The sequence below is a fragment of the Ranitomeya variabilis genome, chromosome 2 (genome assembly GCF_051348905.1).
Source record: "Ranitomeya variabilis isolate aRanVar5 chromosome 2, aRanVar5.hap1, whole genome shotgun sequence".
NCBI classification, from domain to species: Eukaryota; Metazoa; Chordata; class Amphibia; order Anura; family Dendrobatidae; genus Ranitomeya; species Ranitomeya variabilis.
This window is the reverse complement of record NC_135233.1, coordinates 735,465,335-735,487,643: the sequence shown is the minus strand read 5'-3', so window position 1 is coordinate 735,487,643 and position 22,309 is coordinate 735,465,335. Positions and strand designations below refer to the sequence as shown.

At 44.0% G+C, this 22,309-nt stretch overlaps 1 protein-coding gene across 1 annotated transcript in view; it reads left to right on the top strand.

The window, feature by feature from the left end:
* Window positions 1–19,837, top strand: part of NR2E1 (nuclear receptor subfamily 2 group E member 1) — a 165,933-nt gene extending 146,096 nt beyond the window's left edge. The window contains exon 9 of the mRNA XM_077289602.1: window positions 18,041–19,837. Within this exon, the coding sequence (XP_077145717.1) occupies window positions 18,041–18,203 (163 nt within the window). The 3' untranslated portion in view covers window positions 18,204–19,837. The remainder of the gene's footprint in view (window positions 1–18,040) is intronic.
* The last annotated feature ends 2,472 nt before the right edge of the window (window positions 19,838–22,309 follow it).

The following is a 22,309-nucleotide window of genomic DNA, read 5'->3' as shown; positions in this document are numbered from 1 at the left end:
CCAGGGGATCCTACGTTGCTCAATGTGGATGCGTTTTTTCTGGCCTTGGGGTTGCTTTATGAGGAACCTCAGTTAGAACTTCAGGCGGAAAAGGCCTTGATGTCCCTATCTCAGGGGCAAGACGAAGCTGAAATATATTGCCAGAAATTCCGTAAATGGGCTGTGCTTACTCAGTGGAATGAGTGCGCCCTGGCGGCGAATTTCAGAGAGGGTCTCTCTGATGCCATTAAGGATGTTATGGTGGGGTTCCCTGTGCCTGCGGGTCTGAATGAGTCCATGACAATGGCTATCCAGATCGATAGGCGTCTGCGGGAGCGCAAACCTGTGCACCATTTGGCGGTGTCTACTGAGAAGACGCCAGAGAATATGCAATGTGATAGAATTCTGTCCAGAAGTGAACGGCAGAATTTTAGACGAAAAAATGGGTTGTGCTTCTATTGCGGTGATTCAACTCATGTTATATCAGCATGCTCTAAGCGTACTAAGAAGCTTGATAAGTCTGTTTCAATTGGCACTTTACAGTCTAAGTTTATTCTATCTGTGACCCTGATTTGTTCCTTATCATCTATTACCGCGGATGCCTATGTCGACTCTGGCGCCACTTTGAGTCTTATGGATTGGTCCTTTGCCAAACGCTGTGGGTATGATTTAGAGCCTCTTGAAACTCCTATACCCCTGAAGGGGATTGACTCCACCCCATTGGCTAGCAATAAACCACAATACTGGACACAAGTAACTATGCGGATTAATCCGGATCACCAGGAGATTATTCGCTTTCTTGTGCTGTATAACCTACATGATGTGTTGGTGCTTGGATTGCCATGGCTGCAATCTCATAACCCAGTCCTTGACTGGAAAGCTATGTCTGTGTTAAGCTGGGGATGTAAGGGGACGCATGGGGACGTACCTGTGGTTTCCATTTCATCATCTATTCCCTCTGAGATTCCTGAATTCTTGACTGAATATCGTGACGTTTTTGAAGAACCTAAGCTTGGTTCATTACCTCCGCACCGGGAGTGCGATTGTGCCATAGATTTGATTCCGGGTAGTAAATACCCTAAGGGTCGTTTATTTAATCTGTCTGTGCCTGAACATGCTGCTATGCGAGAATATATAAAGGAGTCCTTGGAAAAGGGACATATTCGTCCTTCGTCATCTCCCTTAGGAGCCGGTTTTTTCTTTGTGGCTAAGAAAGATGGCTCTTTGAGGCCGTGCATTGATTATCGGCTTTTGAATAAAATCACGGTTAAATATCAATATCCGTTGCCACTGCTGACTGATTTGTTTGCTCGCATAAAGGGGGCCAAGTGGTTCTCTAAGATAGATCTCCGTGGGGCGTATAATTTGGTGCGAATTAAGCAGGGGGATGAGTGGAAAACCGCATTTAATACGCCCGAGGGCCACTTTGAGTATTTGGTGATGCCTTTTGGTCTTTCAAATGCCCCTTCAGTCTTTCAGTCCTTTATGCATGACATTTTCCGTGATTATTTGGATAAATTTATGATTGTGTATCTGGATGATATTTTGATTTTTTCGGATGACTGGGACTCTCATGTCCAGCAGGTCAGGAGGGTTTTTCAGGTTTTGCGGTCTAATTCCTTGTGTGTGAAGGGTTCTAAGTGCGTTTTTGGGGTTCAAAAGATTTCCTTTTTGGGATATATTTTTTCCCCCTCTTCCATCGAGATGGATCCTGTCAAGGTTCAGGCTATTTGTGATTGGACGCAACCCTCTTCTCTTAAGAGTCTTCAGAAATTTTTGGGCTTTGCTAACTTTTATCGTCGATTTATTGCTGGTTTTTCTGATGTTGTTAAACCATTGACTGATTTGACTAAGAAGGGTGCTGATGTCGCTGATTGGTCCCCTGCTGCTGTGGAGGCCTTTCAGGAGCTTAAGCGCCGCTTTTCTTCCGCCCCTGTGTTGCGTCAGCCTGATGTTGCTCTTCCTTTTCAGGTTGAGGTCGACGCTTCTGAAATCGGAGCTGGGGCGGTTTTGTCGCAGAGAAGTTCCGATTGCTCCGTGATGAGACCTTGTGCTTTTTTCTCGCGTAAATTTTCGCCCGCCGAGCGGAATTATGATGTTGGGAATCGGGAGCTTTTGGCCATGAAGTGGGCTTTTGAGGAGTGGCGTCATTGGCTTGAGGGGGCTAGACATCAGGTGGTGGTATTGACTGACCACAAAAATCTAATTTATCTTGAGTCCGCCAGACGCCTGAATCCTAGACAGGCGCGCTGGTCGTTGTTTTTCTCTCGGTTTAATTTTGTGGTGTCCTACCTGCCGGGTTCTAAGAATGTTAAGGCGGATGCCCTTTCTAGGAGTTTTGAGCCTGACTCCCCTGGTAATTCTGAACCTACAGGTATCCTTAAGGATGGAGTGATATTGTCTGCCGTTTCTCCAGACCTGCGGCGGGCCTTGCAGGAGTTTCAGGCGGATAGACCTGATCGTTGCCCACCTGGTAGACTGTTTGTTCCTGATGATTGGACCAGTAAAGTCATTTCTGAGGTTCATTCTTCTGCGTTGGCAGGTCATCCTGGAATCTTTGGTACCAGGGATTTGGTGGCAAGGTCCTTCTGGTGGCCTTCCCTGTCTCGAGATGTGCGAGGCTTTGTGCAGTCTTGTGACGTTTGTGCTCGGGCCAAGCCTTGTTGTTCTCGGGCTAGTGGATTGTTGTTGCCCTTGCCTATTCCGAAGAGGCCCTGGACGCACATCTCGATGGATTTTATTTCGGATCTTCCTGTTTCTCAGAAGATGTCTGTCATCTGGGTGGTGTGTGATCGTTTCTCTAAGATGGTCCATTTGGTTCCCCTGCCTAAGTTGCCTTCTTCTTCCGAGTTGGTTCCTCTGTTTTTTCAAAATGTGGTCCGTTTGCATGGTATTCCGGAGAATATCGTTTCTGACAGAGGTACCCAATTCGTGTCTAGATTTTGGCGAGCATTCTGTGCTAGGATGGGCATAGATTTGTCTTTCTCGTCTGCTTTCCATCCTCAGACTAATGGCCAGACCGAGCGGACGAATCAGACCTTGGAGACATATTTGAGGTGTTTTGTGTCTGCAGATCAGGATGATTGGGTTGCTTTTTTGCCTTTAGCGGAGTTTGCCCTCAATAATCGGGCCAGCTCTGCCACCTTGGTGTCTCCCTTTTTCTGTAATTCGGGGTTTCATCCTCGATTTTCTTCTGGTCAGGTGGAATCTTCGGATTGTCCTGGAGTGGATGCTGTGGTGGAGAGGTTGCATCAGATTTGGGGGCAGGTGGTGGACAATTTGAAGTTGTCCCAGGAGAAGACTCAGCTTTTTGCCAACCGCCGGCGTCGGGTTGGTCCTCGGCTTTGTGTTGGGGACTTGGTGTGGTTGTCTTCTCGTTTTGTCCCTATGAGGGTTTCTTCTCCCAAGTTTAAGCCTCGGTTCATCGGCCCGTACAAGATATTGGAGATTCTTAACCCTGTGTCCTTCCGTTTGGACCTCCCTGCATCTTTTTCTATTCATAATGTTTTTCATCGGTCATTATTGCGCAGGTATGAGGTACCGGTTGTGCCTTCCGTTGAGCCTCCTGCTCCGGTGTTGGTTGAGGGCGAGTTGGAGTACGTTGTGGAAAAAATCTTGGACTCCCGTGTTTCCAGACGGAAACTCCAGTATCTGGTCAAATGGAAGGGATACGGTCAGGAGGATAATTCTTGGGTGACTGCCTCTGATGTTCATGCCTCCGATTTGGTCCGTGCCTTTCATAGGGCTCATCCTGATCGCCCTGGTGGTTCTGGTGAGGGTTCGGTGCCCCCTCCTTGAGGGGGGGGTACTGTTGTGAAATTGGATTTTGGGCTCCCCCGGTGGCCACTGGTGGAATTGAACTGGTGTGCATCATCCTCTCTGTTCACCTGTTTCCATCAGGATGTGGGAGTCGCTATTTAGCCTTGCTCCTCTGTCACTTCCATGCCGGTCAACATTGTAATCAGAAGCCTTTCTGTGCATGTTCCTGCTGCTAGACAACTCCCAGCTAAGTTGGACTTTGGTCCTTGTTTGTTTTTGCATTTTGTTCCAGTTCACAGCTGTAGTTTCGTTTCTGTGTCTGGAAAGCTCTTGTGATCTGAAATTGCCACTCTGATGTTATGAGTTAATACTAGAGTCTTAAAGTAATTTCAGGATGGTGTTTTGATAGGGTTTTCAGCTGACCATGAAAGTGCCCTTTCTGTCTTCCTGCTATCTAGTAAGCGGACCTCAATTTTGCTAAACCTATTTTCATACTACGTTTGTCATTTCATCTAAAATCACCGCCAATATTTGTGGGGGCCTCTGTCTGCCTTTCGGGGAAATTTCTCTAGAGGTGAGCCAGGACTATATTTTCCTCTGCCAGGATTAGTTAGTCCTCCGGCCGGCGCTGGGCGTCTAGGGATAAAACGCAGGCTACGCTACCCGGCTACTGTTAGTTGTGCGGCAGGTTTAGTTCATGGTCAGTTTAGTTTCCATCCTTCCAAGAGCTAGTTCTTATGTTTGCTGGGCTATGTTCTCTTGTCATTGAGAACCATAACAGCCTCCTAAGTGTCAGCCGTCGCACCTGAGTGAGTGAAACCCCTACAATTGGTGGTAGACGTGCGGGCAGCATTCCCAGTGGAGACGTAAGTCTATTTTTTAATGTCCTGGGTCAAGTCGGCTGTAAGCCAGCAAGCATTGTCAAGGAAAATGGAGGACCTACTGAAACACTTGGTCCAGTCGCAGTCACAGCAGCAAGAGGCTAACAGGCTGTTTATGCAGCAGTTGCAACAGAACCAGCAAGAGACCAACAAGCTGTTGATGCAGCAGATAGAACAGAGCCAGCAGGAGCAACGGCAGAGCCAGCAGGAACAACGGCAGCAGATGCAACAGAACCAGCAGGAGCAACGGCAGCAGATGCAGCTTCTGGCAACCTCCATCCAGGGCAAGACGAGCGCCCCAACCCCAGGTTTGGCTGATGACACCCACGTCCGGAAGACGGTAAGACGCGCATTACAGAAAATGAGTCCCGGGGATGATGTTGAGGCCTTCCTGACAGTGTTTGAGAGGGTCGCTGAGAGGGAAAAACTTCCGCCAGAGCAGTGGGCAGAGGTGTTGGCGCCTTACCTGACGGGGGAACCTCAGAAGGCATACTATGATTTGACCTTGCAGGATGCCAAGGAGTATGACAAATTGAAAGCCGAGGTTCTCACACGTTTGGGGGTGACACTGACTGTTAGGGCACAGCGAGTTCACTGCTGGGCCTATCACCGGGACAAACCGCCTCGCTCCCAAATGTTTGACCTGTTGCACCTGGTCCAGAAATGGCTGCAGCCAGAGTCCTCTACGCCTGCACAGATGGTAGAACGGGTGATGATGGATCGGTTTGTGCATTCCCTCCCGAGGTCCATACAGACTTGGGTTGCCCAGGGTGATCTCCAGAATGCCGACGAACTGATCGGACTGGTCGAGAGATACCAAGGGATGGAAGGCTCATTTGGGAGGCAGCCCATGCCGTACTGGGGGTCCCAGAAAGCTGCTGAGTCCCAAAAAGGGGTGGGGCGTCCAAGGTCACAAAGGGCGGTGGAGGTGGTGCCCAAGGTCCCTACAGGTGATATTATTTGCTGGAGGTGCCACGGGCCCAGACATATAGCTGCCCGTTGTTCCCAGACCACTGAGCAGATGGACTGCAGCATGGGACGCCGTTGTTCATACTATGGGTATCCAGCCTGCAGTGTGAACTCTCCGCCCAACGAGGGACCTCAAGCGTGTCCCGTAAAGGTGAATGGTCGAGCAGTCACGGCACTGTTAGACTCGGGGAGCCTAGTGACCCTGGTGAGGGCCACTTTTCCTCTCCACCTGCTCCCGGGAAAGAAGGTCGGAGTGCGGTGCATACATGGTGATGCAAAGGACTACCCTTTGGCCAGGGTGGACATTGAAACGGCATGTGGCACTGAGTCCCACATAGTCGGCGTCGTGCAGGACTTGTTGCACCCTATAATTATTGGCCGGGATTTCTGTTTGTTTTGGGATTTGTGGGGAAAATGTTCTGAGCTCCCTAGCAAGAGTAGGGAACCAATGAACCCTGGAAGGGTGACTCCACACCCAGAGACAGACAGGTTTCCTTTTTGTGTTCTGGTTGGGGATGAGGAGGAAGTGTCCCCTGCATCTGACATTATGGAGTTAGAGGTAACCGGTGAGAATTTTGGGACTGCCCAACATAGGGACCCCACTCTGAGGGAAGCCTTTAATAATGTCACAGTTATTGACTGGGTGGTACAGGAGCCGGGGGCAGACACAAGATTTCCCCATTTTCTGATGAGTGGGGAGTTGTTGTACCGGGTCACGAAAATAAGGGAGGAGTTGGTAGAGCAGTTGGTAGTGCCGGGTCCATATAGACGGAAGGTGTTGGACATGGCCCATTCACACATCTTGGGTGGACACCTAGGGGTGGAAAAAACGCAGGAACGGGTTGTGCAGAGGTTCTATTGGCCTGGGTGTCACCGGGAAATTGTGAACTATTGCAGGTCCTGCCCTACATGTCAGCTAACTGCTCCCACTCCTCATTTCCGGAACCCCCTTGTGCCACTGCCCATTATTGAGGTGCCGTTCGAGAGAATTGCCATGGACTTGGTTGGTCCCTTAGTTAAATCAGCCCGGGGCCATCAGTATATATTAGTCATCCTGGACTATGCTACACGCTATCCTGAGGCAATTCCCTTGAGAAATTCTTCCTCGAAGAGTATAGCCCGCGAGTTGGTCCATGTCTTTTCCCGGACAGGTCTGCCGAAGGAGATCCTGACTGACCAGGGGACACCTTTCATGAGCAAGGTGATGAGGGAGTTATGCAAAGCCCTGAAAATCTCCCAGTTGAGGACCTCGGTGTACCATCCCCAGTCAGATGGCCTTGTTGAGAGATTTAACAAGACACTGAAGAGCATGCTGAGAAAAGCTATAGAGAAAGACGGTAGAGACTGGGATTGTCTCTTACCCTATCTGATGTTTTCCATTCGTGATGTTCCACAGGCCTCCACAGGGTTCTCACCGTTTGAGCTTCTATATGGCCGACATCCGCGAGGACTCCTGGATATAGCCAAGGAAACCTGGGAAGTCACGCCCCACAGAAGCGTCATTGAGCATGTGGCCCTGATGCAGCAGAGGATTGCAAAGGTGATGCCTATCGTGAAAGAACACCTCCTCCAGGCACAAGAAGCTCAGGCCAGAGTCTACAACTGGTCTGCAAGAGTGAGGCAGTTCAATCCGGGAGACCGAGTTCTTGTGTTAGTTCCCACGGTGGAAAGCAAGTTCTTGGCCAAATGGCAAGGGCCATATGAGGTTGTCGAAAAAAAACTTGGTGAAGTAAATTATAAAATTCACCAACCAGGAAGACGGAAACCATTCCAAGTATACCATGTCAACCTCATCAAGCCGTGGCAAGATAGAGAGCCGACAGTAACTCCATCATTGTTAAGCAACCCAGAAGGTGAGGTTGGAGCGGTTCCTATAGCGGAGACGCTATCGAAGACCCAGAAACAGCAGTGCCAGGAGTTACTCCAGAAAAACAGGGACCTGTTTTCAGAGTTGCCAGGACACACGAAGGTCATAGAGCATGAGGTCCTAACAGAGCCATATGTGCGGGTGAACGTGAAGCCCTATCGTATTCCTGAGGCTTGTCGAGAAGTTATCTCCAAGGAAGTGGAGCGTATGTTGAAGCTTGGAGTCATTGAGGAATCCAAGAGCGGTTGGTCAAGCCCAATTGTCCTGGTCCCAAAACCTGATGGAGAGTGGAGGTTTTGCAACGACTATCGGAAGTTGAATGAGGTCTCCAAGTTTGACGCTTATCCCATGCCCCGCGTTGATGAGCTCATCGAAAGGCTTGGGCACGCCAGATATATATCCACCTTGGATTTGACAAAGGGGTATTGGCAGATCCCCATGGCACAGGAAGCCAAGGAGAAAACGGCCTTTTCGACACCTGATGGATGCTTCCAGTATGTCCGGATGCCGTTTGGCCTACAGGGAGCTCCGGCGACCTTCCAGAGGGCTATGGATAGAGTCCTTGCACCCCATAAGGCCTACACTGCTGCGTACCTAGATGATATCGTCATCTTTAGCCCGGACTGGGAGAGTCATCTGGAGAAAGTCCAAGCAGTGTTTGATGCTCTAAGAGAGGCGGGGTTTACAATATACCCGAAGAAGTGTGCCTTGGATAAGGAAGAAGCTAAATACCTAGGCTATATAGTGGGTCGTGGAGAAATAAAGCCCCAAATCAGGAAAGTGGAGGCAATCCAAACATGGCTGAAACCACTCTCCAAAAAAGCAAGTTAAAACCTTTCTGGGAATCGTGGGATATTACAGGAGGTTCATCCCGAACTTTGCCACAGTGGCTGCGCCTCTGACTGATCTGCTAAAGGGGACAAAATCGGTGATGGTTAAATGGTCCGAAGAGACAGAGTCAGCCTTCCAAGAGTTGAAAGGGGCTCTATGTAAGCAGCCCGTTCTGATGGCCCCGGACTTCAAGAAATAATTTATTCTTCAGACAGATGCCTCAGATGTTGGGGTAGGAGCAGTCCTTTCCCAAGAGCTACATGGGGAGGAGCATCCAGTTCTCTATCTGAGTAGAAATCTGTCCTCATCTGAGAAGAACTACTCAGTCGTGGAAAAAGAGTGTTTGGCCATAAAGTGGGCGGTGGACATGTTACGGTACTATCTGCTGGGTCGTAAATTCAGACTAATATCTGACAATGCCCCACTTAGATGGATGAGGGAAACAAAAGGTAGAAATGCTAGGGTCACCCGTTGGTTCTTAGCCCTGCAGGACTTCAGTTTCCATGTGGAACATAGGGCTGGAAAGCTGCACGGTAATGCGGATACCCTATCAAGAATCCCTTGTTTAGTGGGGGAAAGTGCCAAGCCCCACGGCTTTAGGCAGAGGGGGGAGGTATGTAGCATGGCTAAAGGGTGTGTAGTCGACGGGAGATATGTATCGCATAGGTGGCTTGTTGCTGTAATGTAGCCCGGAGTATTTTTTTGTTGCACATAACCATGTATATATATCTCTTTCAGGACCTGTGGTGATGTCAGACCACATGGCTAATCATGTGATGGGTTACTGGGTGTGGTTAGCTCTATATAAGACAGGCTAATGCTTAACACAGTGGATATGTGTGGAGGTGCTAGCCTCCAGAGGTTGTTAAGGCTCCAGGTCTGAGCCTGAAGGAATGGACAGTTGTTTTTTTCCTTTTGCCTGAGTTAAAGGCTATTTGTTTTCTGTTTATGCTAACTGGTTTACGAAGCAATAAACCTTTGAACTTTTGTTGGAACCTGCCTCCTAAGTGTCAGCCGTCGCACCTGAGTTAGTGAAACCCCTACAATATATATATATATATATATATATAGATGAAAAATCGGTAATTCATCTGTCGTGTACAGTAAAATCACAGCGTGTCAGGTTGGAGTAGAATAGATGTATACACATTGAATAGAGAGATATAAAATTTTCCCACAGCGCTTGTGCTGATGTCAGATAGGTGAAGTGAGTTCATTGGCTGTGAATTCCCAGGACCTGACAGCACAGCGAACATGTGAACTTTCTCACGCTCGTGGTGCTGTCAGACAGGTAATAGTTCACAGGGAGACATGGAACACACGGTGCTCAGTGTCTGCTGGATGACAGACTGTATGGTTGCGTCATGAAACCATGCTGCCTGCCATCTAGATGTATCATGGGACAAATTATCATCTTCTCTGTAGAGCAGTGAGGAATATTGTTTTTATATTTTAACTATTTTGCAGAAGACAATGGCGTCTCTGGAATGGGCGATGTCATAAGTATGGTTTAAATAAGATTTGCTAAAGGAGTCTGTTTCATTCTTTCAATGAAAGGACTTTTTTCTGGGTTTGTGTGTTTTTATACAATATGACTGTGGGGTTAGTAATGGGGGCGTCTTATTGACACCTCTCCATTACTAACCTCTGGACTTGATGTCACCTGAAAATACAAAGGTGACATCAACCCCCTCAACTATCAGCCCACTTGCCACCGCTACTTGGCAAGTGGGAAGAGGGAGGCTAGGTGCCAGAAGTGGCACATCTTATAGATGCGCCTTTTCTGGGGTGGCTGAGAGCTGATGTTTATTAGCCTGTGGGAAGGGGGCAGTTTCTATGGCCTCTTCCTAGGCTAATAATATCAGCCCACAGCTGTCTGTATAACGTTTGCTGGTTATTACTTATAAGGGGACCCTACATCATTTTTTTGGGGGGGCACCATTTTAATAGCCAGCAAATGCTAAGTATACAGCTGTGAGCTGATATTAATATCCTGGGAAGTTCCATGGGTATTAACCCCTTCCCAGACTATAAACATCTTCCCCCAGCCGTTGACTTTCCCTCTGCTGGTTAAGAAAATTACTTGAGAGCCCACACCATTTTTTTCTGAAAAATAATCTTTTAATAATTAAATACATGTACAGTAAGCTGCACACACACTGTACCAATTGTATTTGTCACTGACATCTGTATATTTACCTATTCTATGTGTATTTACATACACACATGTATTTACATACATGTGTATGCCATCCATCTCTTCTATCCTTTCGGCTCCTGCTGTGATTTTACAGTATATGGCTTTTCTTCTATCTATCTATCTATCTAATATACAGTTGTGCTCAAAAGTTTACATACCCCGGCAGAATTTTTGCTTTCTTGTCCTTTTTTCAGAGAATATGAATGATAACACCAAAATGTTTTCTCCACTCATGGTTAGTGGTTGGGTGAAGCCATTTATTGAAAAACTACTGTGCTTTCTCTTTTTAAATCATAATGACAACCCAAAACATCCAAATGACCCTGATCAAAAATTCAAATACCCCATTTCTTAATACCGTGTATTGCCCCCTCTAACATCAATGACAGCTTGAAGTCTTTTGTGGTAGTTGTGGATGAGGTTCTTTATTTTCTCAGATGGTAAAGCTGCTCACTTTTCTTGGCAAAAAGCCTCAAGTTCCTGTAAATTCCTGGGCTGTCTAGCATGAACTGTGTGCTTGAGATCTCCCCAGAGTGACTCAATGATATTAATGTCAGGAGACTGAGATGGCCACTCCAGAACCTTCACTTTGTTCTGCTGTAGCCAATGACAGGTCGACTTGGCCTTGTGTTTTGGATCATTGTCATGTTGGAACGTCCAAGGACGTCCCATGCGCAGCTCCTGTGCTGATGAGTGCAAATTTGCCTCCAGTATTTGCTGATAACGTGCTGCATTCATCTTTCCTTCAAGTTTGAACAAGTTTCCTGTGCCTTTATAGCTCACACATCCCCAAAACATCAGCAATCCACCTCCGTGCTTTACAGTAGGAATGGTGTTCCTTTCATCATAGGCACGTTGATTTCTCTCCTAATGTAGCCATTCAAACCCATTTGTGTCAATTTCTGTGCATGTTATCAGGTCAAAATCATCAGGGTATGTAAACTTTTGATCAGGGTCATTTGGATGTTTTGGGTTGTCATTATGATTTAAAAAGAGAAAACACAGTAGTATGACAATAAATGGCTTCACCAACCACTAACCATGAATGGAGGAAAAGTTTTGGTGTTATCATTCATATTCTCTAACAAAAGGACAAGAAAGCAAAAATTCTGCCAGGGTATGTAAACTTACCAGAATTCTGTTTGGTTCCCCTAAAGTATTAAGAAGTAGTTCAGGCACAAAGAACAATGAGCTTCACATGTTTGGATTAATTATCTCTTTTTCCAGCCTTTTCTGACTATTTAAGACCCTCCCCAAACTTGTGAACAGCACTCATACATGGTCAACATGGGAAAGACAAAGGAGCATTCCAAGGCCATCAGAGACAAGATCGTGGAGGGTCACAAGGCTGGCAAGGGGTACAAAACCCTTTCCAAGGAGTTGGGCCTACCTGTCTCCACTGTTGGGAGCATCATCCGGACGTGGAAGGCTTATGGAACTACTGTTAGCCTTCCACGGCCTGGACAGCCTTTGAAAGTTTCCTCCCGTGCCGAGGCCAGGCTTGTCCGAAGAGTCAAGGCTAACCCAAGGACAACAAGGAAGGAGCTCTGGGAAGATCTCATGGCAGTGGGGACATTGGTTTCAGTCAATACCATAAGTAATGTACTCCACCGCAATGGTCTCCGTTCCAGACGAGCCGTAAGGTACCTTTACTTTCAAAGCGTCATGTCAAGGCTCGCCTACAGTTTGCTCATGATCACTTGGAGGACTCTGAGACTGACTGGTTCAAGGTTCTCTGGTCTGATGAGACCAAGATCGAGATCTTTGGTGCCAACCACACACGTGACGTTTGGAGACTGGATGGCACTGCATACGACCCCAAGAATACCATCCCTTCAGTCAAGCATGGTGGTGGCAGCATCATGCTGTGGGGCTGTTTCTCAGCCAAGGGGCCTGGCCATCTGGTCCGCATCCATGGGAAGATGGATAGCACGGCCTACCTGGAGATTTTGGCCAAGAACCTCCGCTCCTACATCAAGGATCTTAAGATGGGTCGTCATTTCATCTTCCAACAAGACAACGACCCAAAGCACACAGCCAAGAAAACCAAGGCCTGGTTCAAGAGGCAAAAAATCAAGGTGTTGCAGTGGCCTAGTCAGTCTCCTGACCTTAACCCAATTGAAAACTTGTGGAAGGAGCTCAAGATTAAAGTCCACATGAGACACCCAAAGAACCTAGATAACTTGGAGAAGATCTGCATGGAGGAGTGGGCCAAGATAACTCCAGAGACCTGTGCCGGCCTGATCAGGTCTTATAAAAGACGATTATTAGCTGTAATTGCAAACAAAGGTTATTCCACAAAATATTAAACCTAGGGGTTGAATAATAATTGACCCACACTTTTATGTTTAAAATTTATAAAAATTTAACTGAGCAACAAAACTTTTTGGTTTGTAAGATTTATGCATCTGTTAATAAATCCTGCTCTTGTTTGAAGTTTGAAGGCTCTGACTTATTTGCATCTTATTAAACCTGCTAAATCTGCAGGGGGTTGAATACTACTTGTAGGCACTGTATATATATATATATATATATATGTAACTGACATCTATATTTCTATCTATTCTATGTGTATATATCTATTCTATCTATTCCAACATGTCACACTGTGATTTTATTGTACGCCGCAGATTAATTTCTGACTTTTCAAATGAGAGCGTTGTGTGAAAATTGGACAGCACTCGCCTGCTTTTTATTGCGGGATTCAATCCGATTTCCTATTACAATCGCAGCACGCTGCAATTATTTTCCAGTCCGATTGTAATCCGATCAAAGCTGGAAATAAAAACGCAGATGCACACTGAATGATAGAATAACATTGGTCCAAATGGAATCCGAGTAGCAATGTAACACTATTTACATGCAGAGTTATCCTATATTTTGCAAGTAAACAGCATTTTCTGTAATGACAAGTTCCTGTTAACCCCTTCCCAACCTGTGACACAGCGTATGCGTCATGAAATTCAGTGCCAATCCGACCTGTGACGCATATGCTGTGTCACAGAATGATAGCGTTTATGCAGGTTGGGTGAAAGGGTTAACTGTAATTTCACCTGACCTGCAGGGACAGGGGGAGTGGTACTTCAGCCCAGGAGTGGTGGCTTCGCCCCACGATTACTCTAATTGGCTGTTGAAAGTGATTGTTTCACTTTCAATCAGAGCAATCGCAATATTTCACCAATGAAAATTGGTGAAATATTACAATCCAGCCATGGCCGATGCTGCAACATCATCGGCCATGACTGGAGACCACGATCTGCCCCTGCCACCGATCTCCTCCCCTCAGTCCTGTCCTCTACTGTCCTCCGCTCCCCTCCATCCTCCTGTCCGCTTCCCCCGTGCTCTGACCCCAACCCCCCGTGCTCCGATCCCACCCCCCATACTTACCGAGCTCCGGTTTCCCTCCCGGTGTCTGTCCGTCTTCTCGATGGGCACCACCATCTTCCAAAATGGCGGGCGCAGTGTGCCCGCCGAAGTTGCCAGCCGGCAGATTCATTCCAGGTACATTTTGATCACTGTGATAGGTTCTATCACAGTGATCAAATAATAAAAATAGTAAATACCCCCCCCTTTATCACCCCCATAGGTAGGGACAATAATAAAATACAGAAAATATATTTACTTTTATTTTCCCACTAGGGTTAGGGTTAGAACTAGGGTTAGGGTTGCAATTAGGGTTAGGGTTGCAATTAGGGTTAGGGTTAGAATTAGGGTTAGGGTTGCAATTAGGTTTAGGGTTGCAATTAGGGTTAAGGTTGCAATTAGGGTTAGGGTTGCAATTGGGGTTAGGGTTAGAATTAGGGTTAGGGTTGCAATTAGGGTTAGGGTTAGAATTAGGGTTAGGGTTAGAATTATGCTATGTGCACATGGTGCTGATTTGGCTGCAGATCCGCCGCAGATTGGCCGCTGCGGATTCGCAGCAGTTTTCCATCACGTTTACTGTACCATGTAAACCTATGGAAAATCAAATCCGCTGTGCCCATGGTGCGGAAAATACCACGCAGAAATGCTGCGTTGTATTTTCTGCAGCATGTCAATTCTTTGTGCGGATTCCGCAGCGTTTTACACCTGTTCCTCAATAGGAATCCGCAGGTGAAATCCGCACAAAAAACACTGGAAATCCACGGTAAATCCGCAGGTAAAACGCAGTGCCTTTTACCTTTTGGAAATAGGGTTAAGATTAGGGTTAGGGGTGTGTTGGGGTTAGGGTTAGGCTTGTGGTTAGGGTTATGATTAGGGTTGGGATTAGGGTTAGGGGTGTGTTGGGGTTAGGGTTGTGGTTAGGGGTGTGTTGGGGTTAGGGTTGTGATTAGAGTTATGGCTAGAGTTGGGATTAGGGTTGGGGTGTGTTAGTGTTGGAGTTAGAATTGAGGGGTTTCCACTGTTTAGGCACAAACGCGACATGGCGCCACCATTGATTCCAGCCAATCTTGTGTTCAAAAAGTCAATTGGTGCTCCCTCCCTTCCGAGCCCCGACATGTGCCCAAACAGTGGTTTACCCAAACATATGGGGCATAAGCATCCTCAGGAAAAATTGCACAACAACTTTGGGAGACTAATTTCTCCTGTTACCCTTGAGAAAATAAAAAAATGTGGGCTAAAAAATTATTTTTGTGGGGAAATTTTTTTTTTATTTTCACGGATGTGCATTATAAAATTTTGTGAAGTTCCTTGGGGGGTCTAGTTTCCAAAATGGGGTCACTTGTGGGGGGTTTCTACTGTTTAGGCACATCAGGAGCTCTGCAAACGCAACGTGACGCCCGCAGACCAATCCATCTAAGTCTGCATGTCAAAATGTCACTACTTCCCTTCTGAGCCCCGTCGTGTGCCCAAACAGTGGTTTACCCCCACATATGGAGTATAAGCGTACTCAGGACAAACTGGACAACAACTATTGGGGTCCAATTTCTGCTGTTACCCTTGTGAAAATAAAAAATTGCTTGCTAAAAAATTATTTTTGAGGAAAGAAAAATTATTTTTTATTTTCACGGCTCTGCGTTATAAACCTCTGTGAAGCACTTGGGGGTTCAAAGTGCTTGCCACACATCTAGATAAGTTCCTTGGTGGGTCTAGTTTCCAAAATGGGGTCACTTGTGGGGGGTTTATACTGTTTAGACACATCAGGGCCTCTGCAAACGTAACATGATGCCCGCAGACCATTCCATCAAAGTCTGCATTCCAAAACGTCACTACTTCCCTTCCGAGCCCCGACGTCTGCCTAAACAGTGGTTCCCGCCCACATGAAAAAAGTGAGGCTAAAAGAAATTTTTTGTGAAAAAAAGTACTTTTTCATTTTTTTGGAGCACCTGGGGGCTCAAAGTGCTCACTATGCATCTAAATAAGTTCCTTGGGGGGTCTAGATTCCAAAATGGGGTCATTTGTGGGGGAGCTCCAATCTTTAGGCACACAGGGGCTCTCCAAATGTGACAAGGTGCCCGCTAAAGATTGGAGCCAATTTTTCATTCAAAAAGTCAAATGGCGCTCCTTCCCTTCCGAGCCCTGTCGTGCGCCCAAACAGTGGTTCCCCCCCAGATATGGGGTATCGGCGTACTCAGGACAAATTGTACAATAACTTTCGGGGTCCAGTTTCTCCTTTTACCCTTGGGAAAATAAAAAAATAGTTGCTAAAAGATAATTTTTGTGACTAAAAATTAAAATTTTCATTTTTTTCTTTCCATGTTCCTTCTGCTGCTGTGAAGCACCTGAAGGGTTAATAAACTTCTTGAATGTGGTTTTGAGCACCTTGAGAGGTGCAGTTTTTAGAATGGTGTCACTTTTGGGTATTTTCAGCCATATAGACCCCTCAAACTGACTTCAAATGTGAGGTGGTCCCTAAAAAAAATGGTTTTGTAAATTTTGTTGCAAAAATGAGAAATCGTTGGTCAAATTTTAACCCTTATAACCTCCTAGCAAAAAAAAATTTTGTTTCCAAAATTGTGCTGATGTAAAGTAGACATGTGGGTAATGTTATTTATTAACTATTTTGTGTCACATAACTCTCTGGTTTAACAGAATAAAAATGAAAAATTTGAAAATTGCAAAATTTTCACCAAATTTCCATTTTTTTTCACAAACGCAAAAATTATCGACCTAAATTTACCACTAACATGAAGCCCAATATGTCACGAAAAAAACAATCTCAGAACCGCTAGGATCCGTTGAAGCGTTCCTGAGTTATTACCTCATAAAGGGACACTGGTCAGAATTGCAAAAAATGGCCAGGTCATTAAGGTCAAAATAGGCTGGGTCATGAAGGGGTTAAATCATCCCTCTTTTCACTGTTAAAAAAAGAGAAAAAATACACACTTACTATTGCCACTTAAACAAACGGCTTATCTATCAAATATAAAATTAGTTAACCTGTAGGTTAAAAACAATAAAGAAAAAAATGAAACCCCAGAATTGCCAGTTTTTGATCACCGCACCTCCCCAAAAAATGCAATAGAAAAGTGAACAAAGCATTGCGTGTACCAATTAAAACAGCTCACTATGTAAAAAAACAAAAAACATTTTTTTTATGAAGCTCTGTTTTTTTTAACCCCCTTCCTGACATGGCTATTTTGCATTTTTGAGTTTTCATTTTTTACTCTCCTTCTTCGAAGACTCATAACTTTTTTATTTTTCCATCATCATAGACGTATGAATGCTTGGTTTTTGTGGAACCAGTTGTACATTCATTTTATGACATGATGTACTAGAAAGTGGGAAAAAGATTCCAAGTGTGGCTAAATTGTGAAAAAAGTACAATTCCAGAATTGTTTTTTTGTGGTGTTCACAAGACTGACATGACAGACACAGGGTTCTTCAGCAAACCTGAGGACATCATAGTAACACATCAGCACCCAGTAATTTCATCAGATTGAGGAGGCACCGATGGGTGCACAGAATGATGCACATCCTACTGGCTCGCTGTAAATGCTGCTATCAGAGATTGACAGTGGCATTTAACAGGTTAACAGCTTGGAGGGGAGTCCGCTTCACACTCAGATTTTAGAAGCAAATGATGGCTGAATATCAGAGCCATCATCTGCCAGCAAAAATGTGGGGTCAGTTCGGGAGCCAGCACATGATGCACCAGTATGTCATATGTTCATAGGAGGTTAACCACTGAAAAAGCTATACAAGATTGTTTTTACTGTTTGTACTGACCTCAATAATCATGTTGCAAGGTCATTTTTATTCCACAATGAACGCCGTAAAAACAAAATACAGGTGAAATTGCGTTCCCCACCCACTCCCTTTTTCCATTCACTTGGAATTTTTTTTCCCATTTTGCAGTACATTATATGAAAAAATGAATCGAGTCATTCAAAACTATAACTTGTCCAACAAAACAGCCCCATATTGCTTTGTCAATGGTAAAGTAAAAGAAACCTTATGACTCTTGAAATCATAAGGAGAAAAAAGTGAAAGTGCAAGAACAAAAATAGTATGTTCAGTACTAATGTATATTCCCATTTTTTTATTAAAAAAAAAATCATGTAAAGGTTATGTGTTATATATATTTATCACCCAGTTAAGCAGCTTATGTATTCTTCACATTGTGTTTCACAGGTATCCTACACAGCCCTGCCGGTTCGGGAAACTTCTCCTACTCCTACCAGCTTTACGGTCCATAAGCCCATCCACGATAGAGGAAGTTTTTTTTAAGAAAACTATTGGCAATGTTCCTATCACACGGCTTCTTTCAGATATGTATAAATCTAGTGATATCTAACCTGGAAGACCAACCTAAAGAGCTTACACTTATACAGAAGACTGACAACTGGCAGATTTATTACTACGGAATGAGACTCAAGGTCACAATTATTGTGGAGAACTTTTGTCAAAAATAGCCATCATATTGATGTGCATGCTATTAGACTGCAATCTGCCACATGATGTAGCTTGTGCTGTTTGGCCTACAAATCCAGGGGGTGACTCTCAAGTACCTTTTAAAAGCTCAGTTATCTCAAGATGTACATAAAAATAGTGTTTTGTCATGAACATTGTTGAGCTTCTATAGTAAAATCCAGAATTCTGATGAGAAACCAGCCCTACAAGAAATCTAAGTAAAGGACATGTATAATAGGATTGATGGATGCGTTACAATGCATCTAATGTCACATAGATAATGTTGGACCAAGTCACTAGAATCATCGGATACATCTATTGCGAACTCCCTATAATCTCATCTACAGCAATCTCTTATCTGCACATTAAATAAGCCACAGGCATTAAAACCATCCATTTAAAGTGTATATTTACATGCGAGCACCAGTTACAGCTTATAATTAAATATATCTATAAAAGATATCAGCATTATAAATGCATTGTATTAGTTATATTTTACTGGTCCCAAGTTACACCTGTATTATGTCCAGGAGCCACTTTCCGTAAGGCCACGTTCACACCTTCAGTATTTTACATCCGCATTTGTAAGCCAAAACCAGAAGTGGAACAATTGGAGCAAAGAATATAATAGAAACACGTCATCACTTTTGTATTTATCACCCACTCCTGGTTTTGTCTTACAAATATTGATGGAAAATACTGACCAAATAGTGATTGTGTGAATGTGGCTGAGTGGTTCATTACTATACACTTTGAGAATAATAGCATGCAGAATAATGCGCTCTAATACAGGCTGTAACACAAGACCTGTATCTAATAAGTAATGCAACCTACAATATTTAGAAAGTTACTCAACTTATGTAAACACTTTTTATCTCAGTTATAAAATGGTGCTCTAAAGTGAGCTCTTTGAGTAGAATCCTTAGTGTGGTGGGGAAGTAAATTGGTGGTATTGGTCATGATGACACAGTGTTGCTCCATCAGAATGGACAGCAGATCTCGAAAGGACAATTTGATTCATAGCTGTGTGTTATTTTTCACTACCAATCACTTTTGAGATATGGCTGTGCTGGTTGAATGTCATAAATAGCTGTGTCAAATGTAATTATGCATTATATATACTTTAATGCTAGCAAATAAGCATGGGGCGAGTCAAAGAGCTAAAGTGCAAAAGGCACTAACTGTTTTCTAGCTTGTCATGTTTGCATGGCCAACTAGCCATGCTATTATTAAACTAAAGAAAATATAAACTTGGGAAAGAATTATTTAAAAGAAAATTGTCCAATAAACGTGGTAAACTTTATCCATACGTGTAAGACGGCGCAACCTTTAGATACAGTGTAGTAGTTGCATTATGTTTAGTTTATGGTGTGTGATTAGGGTCTAGCACTAAAATTAATCAGCACTTCAACTATCATAGACAGGTAATATGGTTCTTGTACAGTGTCCTCTAATTGTGAGCTTAAAGTTGTACTCATTTCTTTACAGAGAATAAAATATATTGAATTTGAGTAATTTACGATGTTTTAAAGGATAGTCTTTTTTAAAGCGCGTTTGTTTTTTGCACCAGCATTTTAATTTGTGTATGGCATACAACTGCTAGCGGAATTAGGAAAATCAACATGTTTAAATAAAATAAATAAATGATAGAGTCTTTAACCCCTTAGTGACGGAGCCACATTTTTGAATTCTGACCAGTGTCACTTTATGGAGTAATAACTCTGCAACGCTTCAACAAATCCCAGTGATTTTCAGACTGTTTTTTCGTGACACATTATACTTTATGACAATGGTAAATTTAGGTTGATATGTTTTGTGTTTATTTATAAAAAATATCAAAAATTTGAGATAAATGTTAAAAAATTAGCAATTTTCAAAATTTGAATAATTATGCCTTTAATCCAGATAGTCATACCACAGCAAAACATTAATAAATAACATTTCCCACATGTCAGCTTTACATCAGCACCATTGGTAAAATGTTATTTTATTTTGTTAGCATTTTAGGAGGTTTAAAAATGTAGCAGCAATTTTTCATTTTTTCAAGGGAGTTTACAAAATTTATTTTTTAGGGACTTATCCATGTTTGAAGTGACTTTAGGGGTCCCATATATTGGAAAACCCCCAAACGTGAAACCATTTTAAAAACAGCACCCCCTGACATATTGAAAACTGCTGTCAGGTAGTTTATTAACCCTTCAGGTGCTTTACAGGAATTAATGCAAAGTGGTATGACAGAAATGAAAATGTCTATTTTTACCACCTAAATGTCTCTAACTTCTGAACAGAATACTACAGCAGTCAGACTGTAAGGCCGCTATTTGGTCGTGAATTGCAATTGCAAACATCAGGGCCACACAATCATGATCTGAGGGCACCAATTTGGATAAAGAGGAAGCCCCCACACTCTGTTATCCATTTATAATGATGTAGTCACTATTGAAAGCAGCATCTAAGGGGTTAAACAGATTTGGACGGTGCAAACACTGATCGTGGCTGATGCAGCAAGTTGTCAGCTATAGTGTACAGCCGACAGATGCTGGATTGTCACCTGTATGGGGATGATAGACTCTTATATCTCAGGTCAGTTAAAAGACATATTTTTGCTGTCACTAAGGGGTTAAAAGAGCGTTAATGAAAATCAGTGGTCACATGTGTATAACTGGAAGCTTAATCAAGAAATATTAAGAGACTATAACCAAAGAGGGACCTGTACATTTTGTGTTAAAACAGACCAATATTTAATGGATTCAGAGGGTTTTTTCTACATAAAAACAAACCTCCAGAAATCTACTTAATTTGTTTTTTAAATATGTACTTAGTTTATACGTTTTGAGTCTAAAATGAAAAAAGTGAAGTTTATTGGCAGGTTAAAACTGCATTAATTTTAATATGAGGTAAAGTGGGAAACTATTTGACTTACAGCAGCCCCTTACTTCCTCCCTGATGATTTCAGCAGCAGGAACAGATAGACAGAAAGTGGATAGAATAAATCAAATATGATAGCCAAAAAGGGTATTGTAAGGCACCTTGGTGTCTAAAGAGGAAAGAATTTAGTTGAGAGGTGATGTGATTCCAGCAGCCTGGCTCTGATTCAAGTGTTTCTTGTGCTATGTCAGACAGGTACAGGAGCACCTGTTTTGAAGGAAAGGGCTGCATGGTACACATGGCACATGAGGATCTAAGAGCGCTGTGAAGATTTTATTTCCATTGGACATAAACTTTAACTCTTTAAAGGGGTATTCTCAAGGTGTCTTGAGCATCTCAAGGTTATGCATTTTATTCACTTCCTGGCTGCTTTGAAAGGTGGGCACTTGTGCTTGAACGACGGTTCTGTTTTACAAGCTTCCTTCTGCTACAACACATTAACGGTCTCTCAGTGTTTATTTTGAATCCACACTGTTATTATATTTTCATATAGAGCTAAGAGTGCATTTGAACAAGCACATGGCTCAAGAATGTGAGAGCTATAACTAGGAGAACTGCTCTTGAAGCAACTGATGGTAGGGGCCAGGGACTGGTAATTTTACAGAACTGATAACAGCTCAGCAGCTGAGAAGCAGGGTGAGGTGAGCAGCTTACTGCTGTATATACATCAACTAGCTGAAGAGCTCAGCGTTGCCCGGGCATAGTAACTAACTGTGGTGAGTTACAGCACCTCACTTCTCTCATTTTCCCATCACACCTCTCATTTTTCCCCTCACATCTCTCATTTTTCCCTCACTCCTCTCATTTTCCCCCTCACTCCTCTTATTTCCCCCCTCACTCCTTTCATTTTCCCCCACACCTCTCATTTTCCCCTCACTCCTTTCATTTTCCCCCTCACACCTCTCATTTGCCCTCTCACTCCTCTCATTTTCCCCCTTAACACCTGGCATTTTGACCTCACACCTGTCATTTTCCGATCACTCCACTATTTTCCCCTCACTCTTCTCATTTTCAGACCTCTTAATTTTCACCTCACGTCTCTCATTTTCACCTCAGTATATA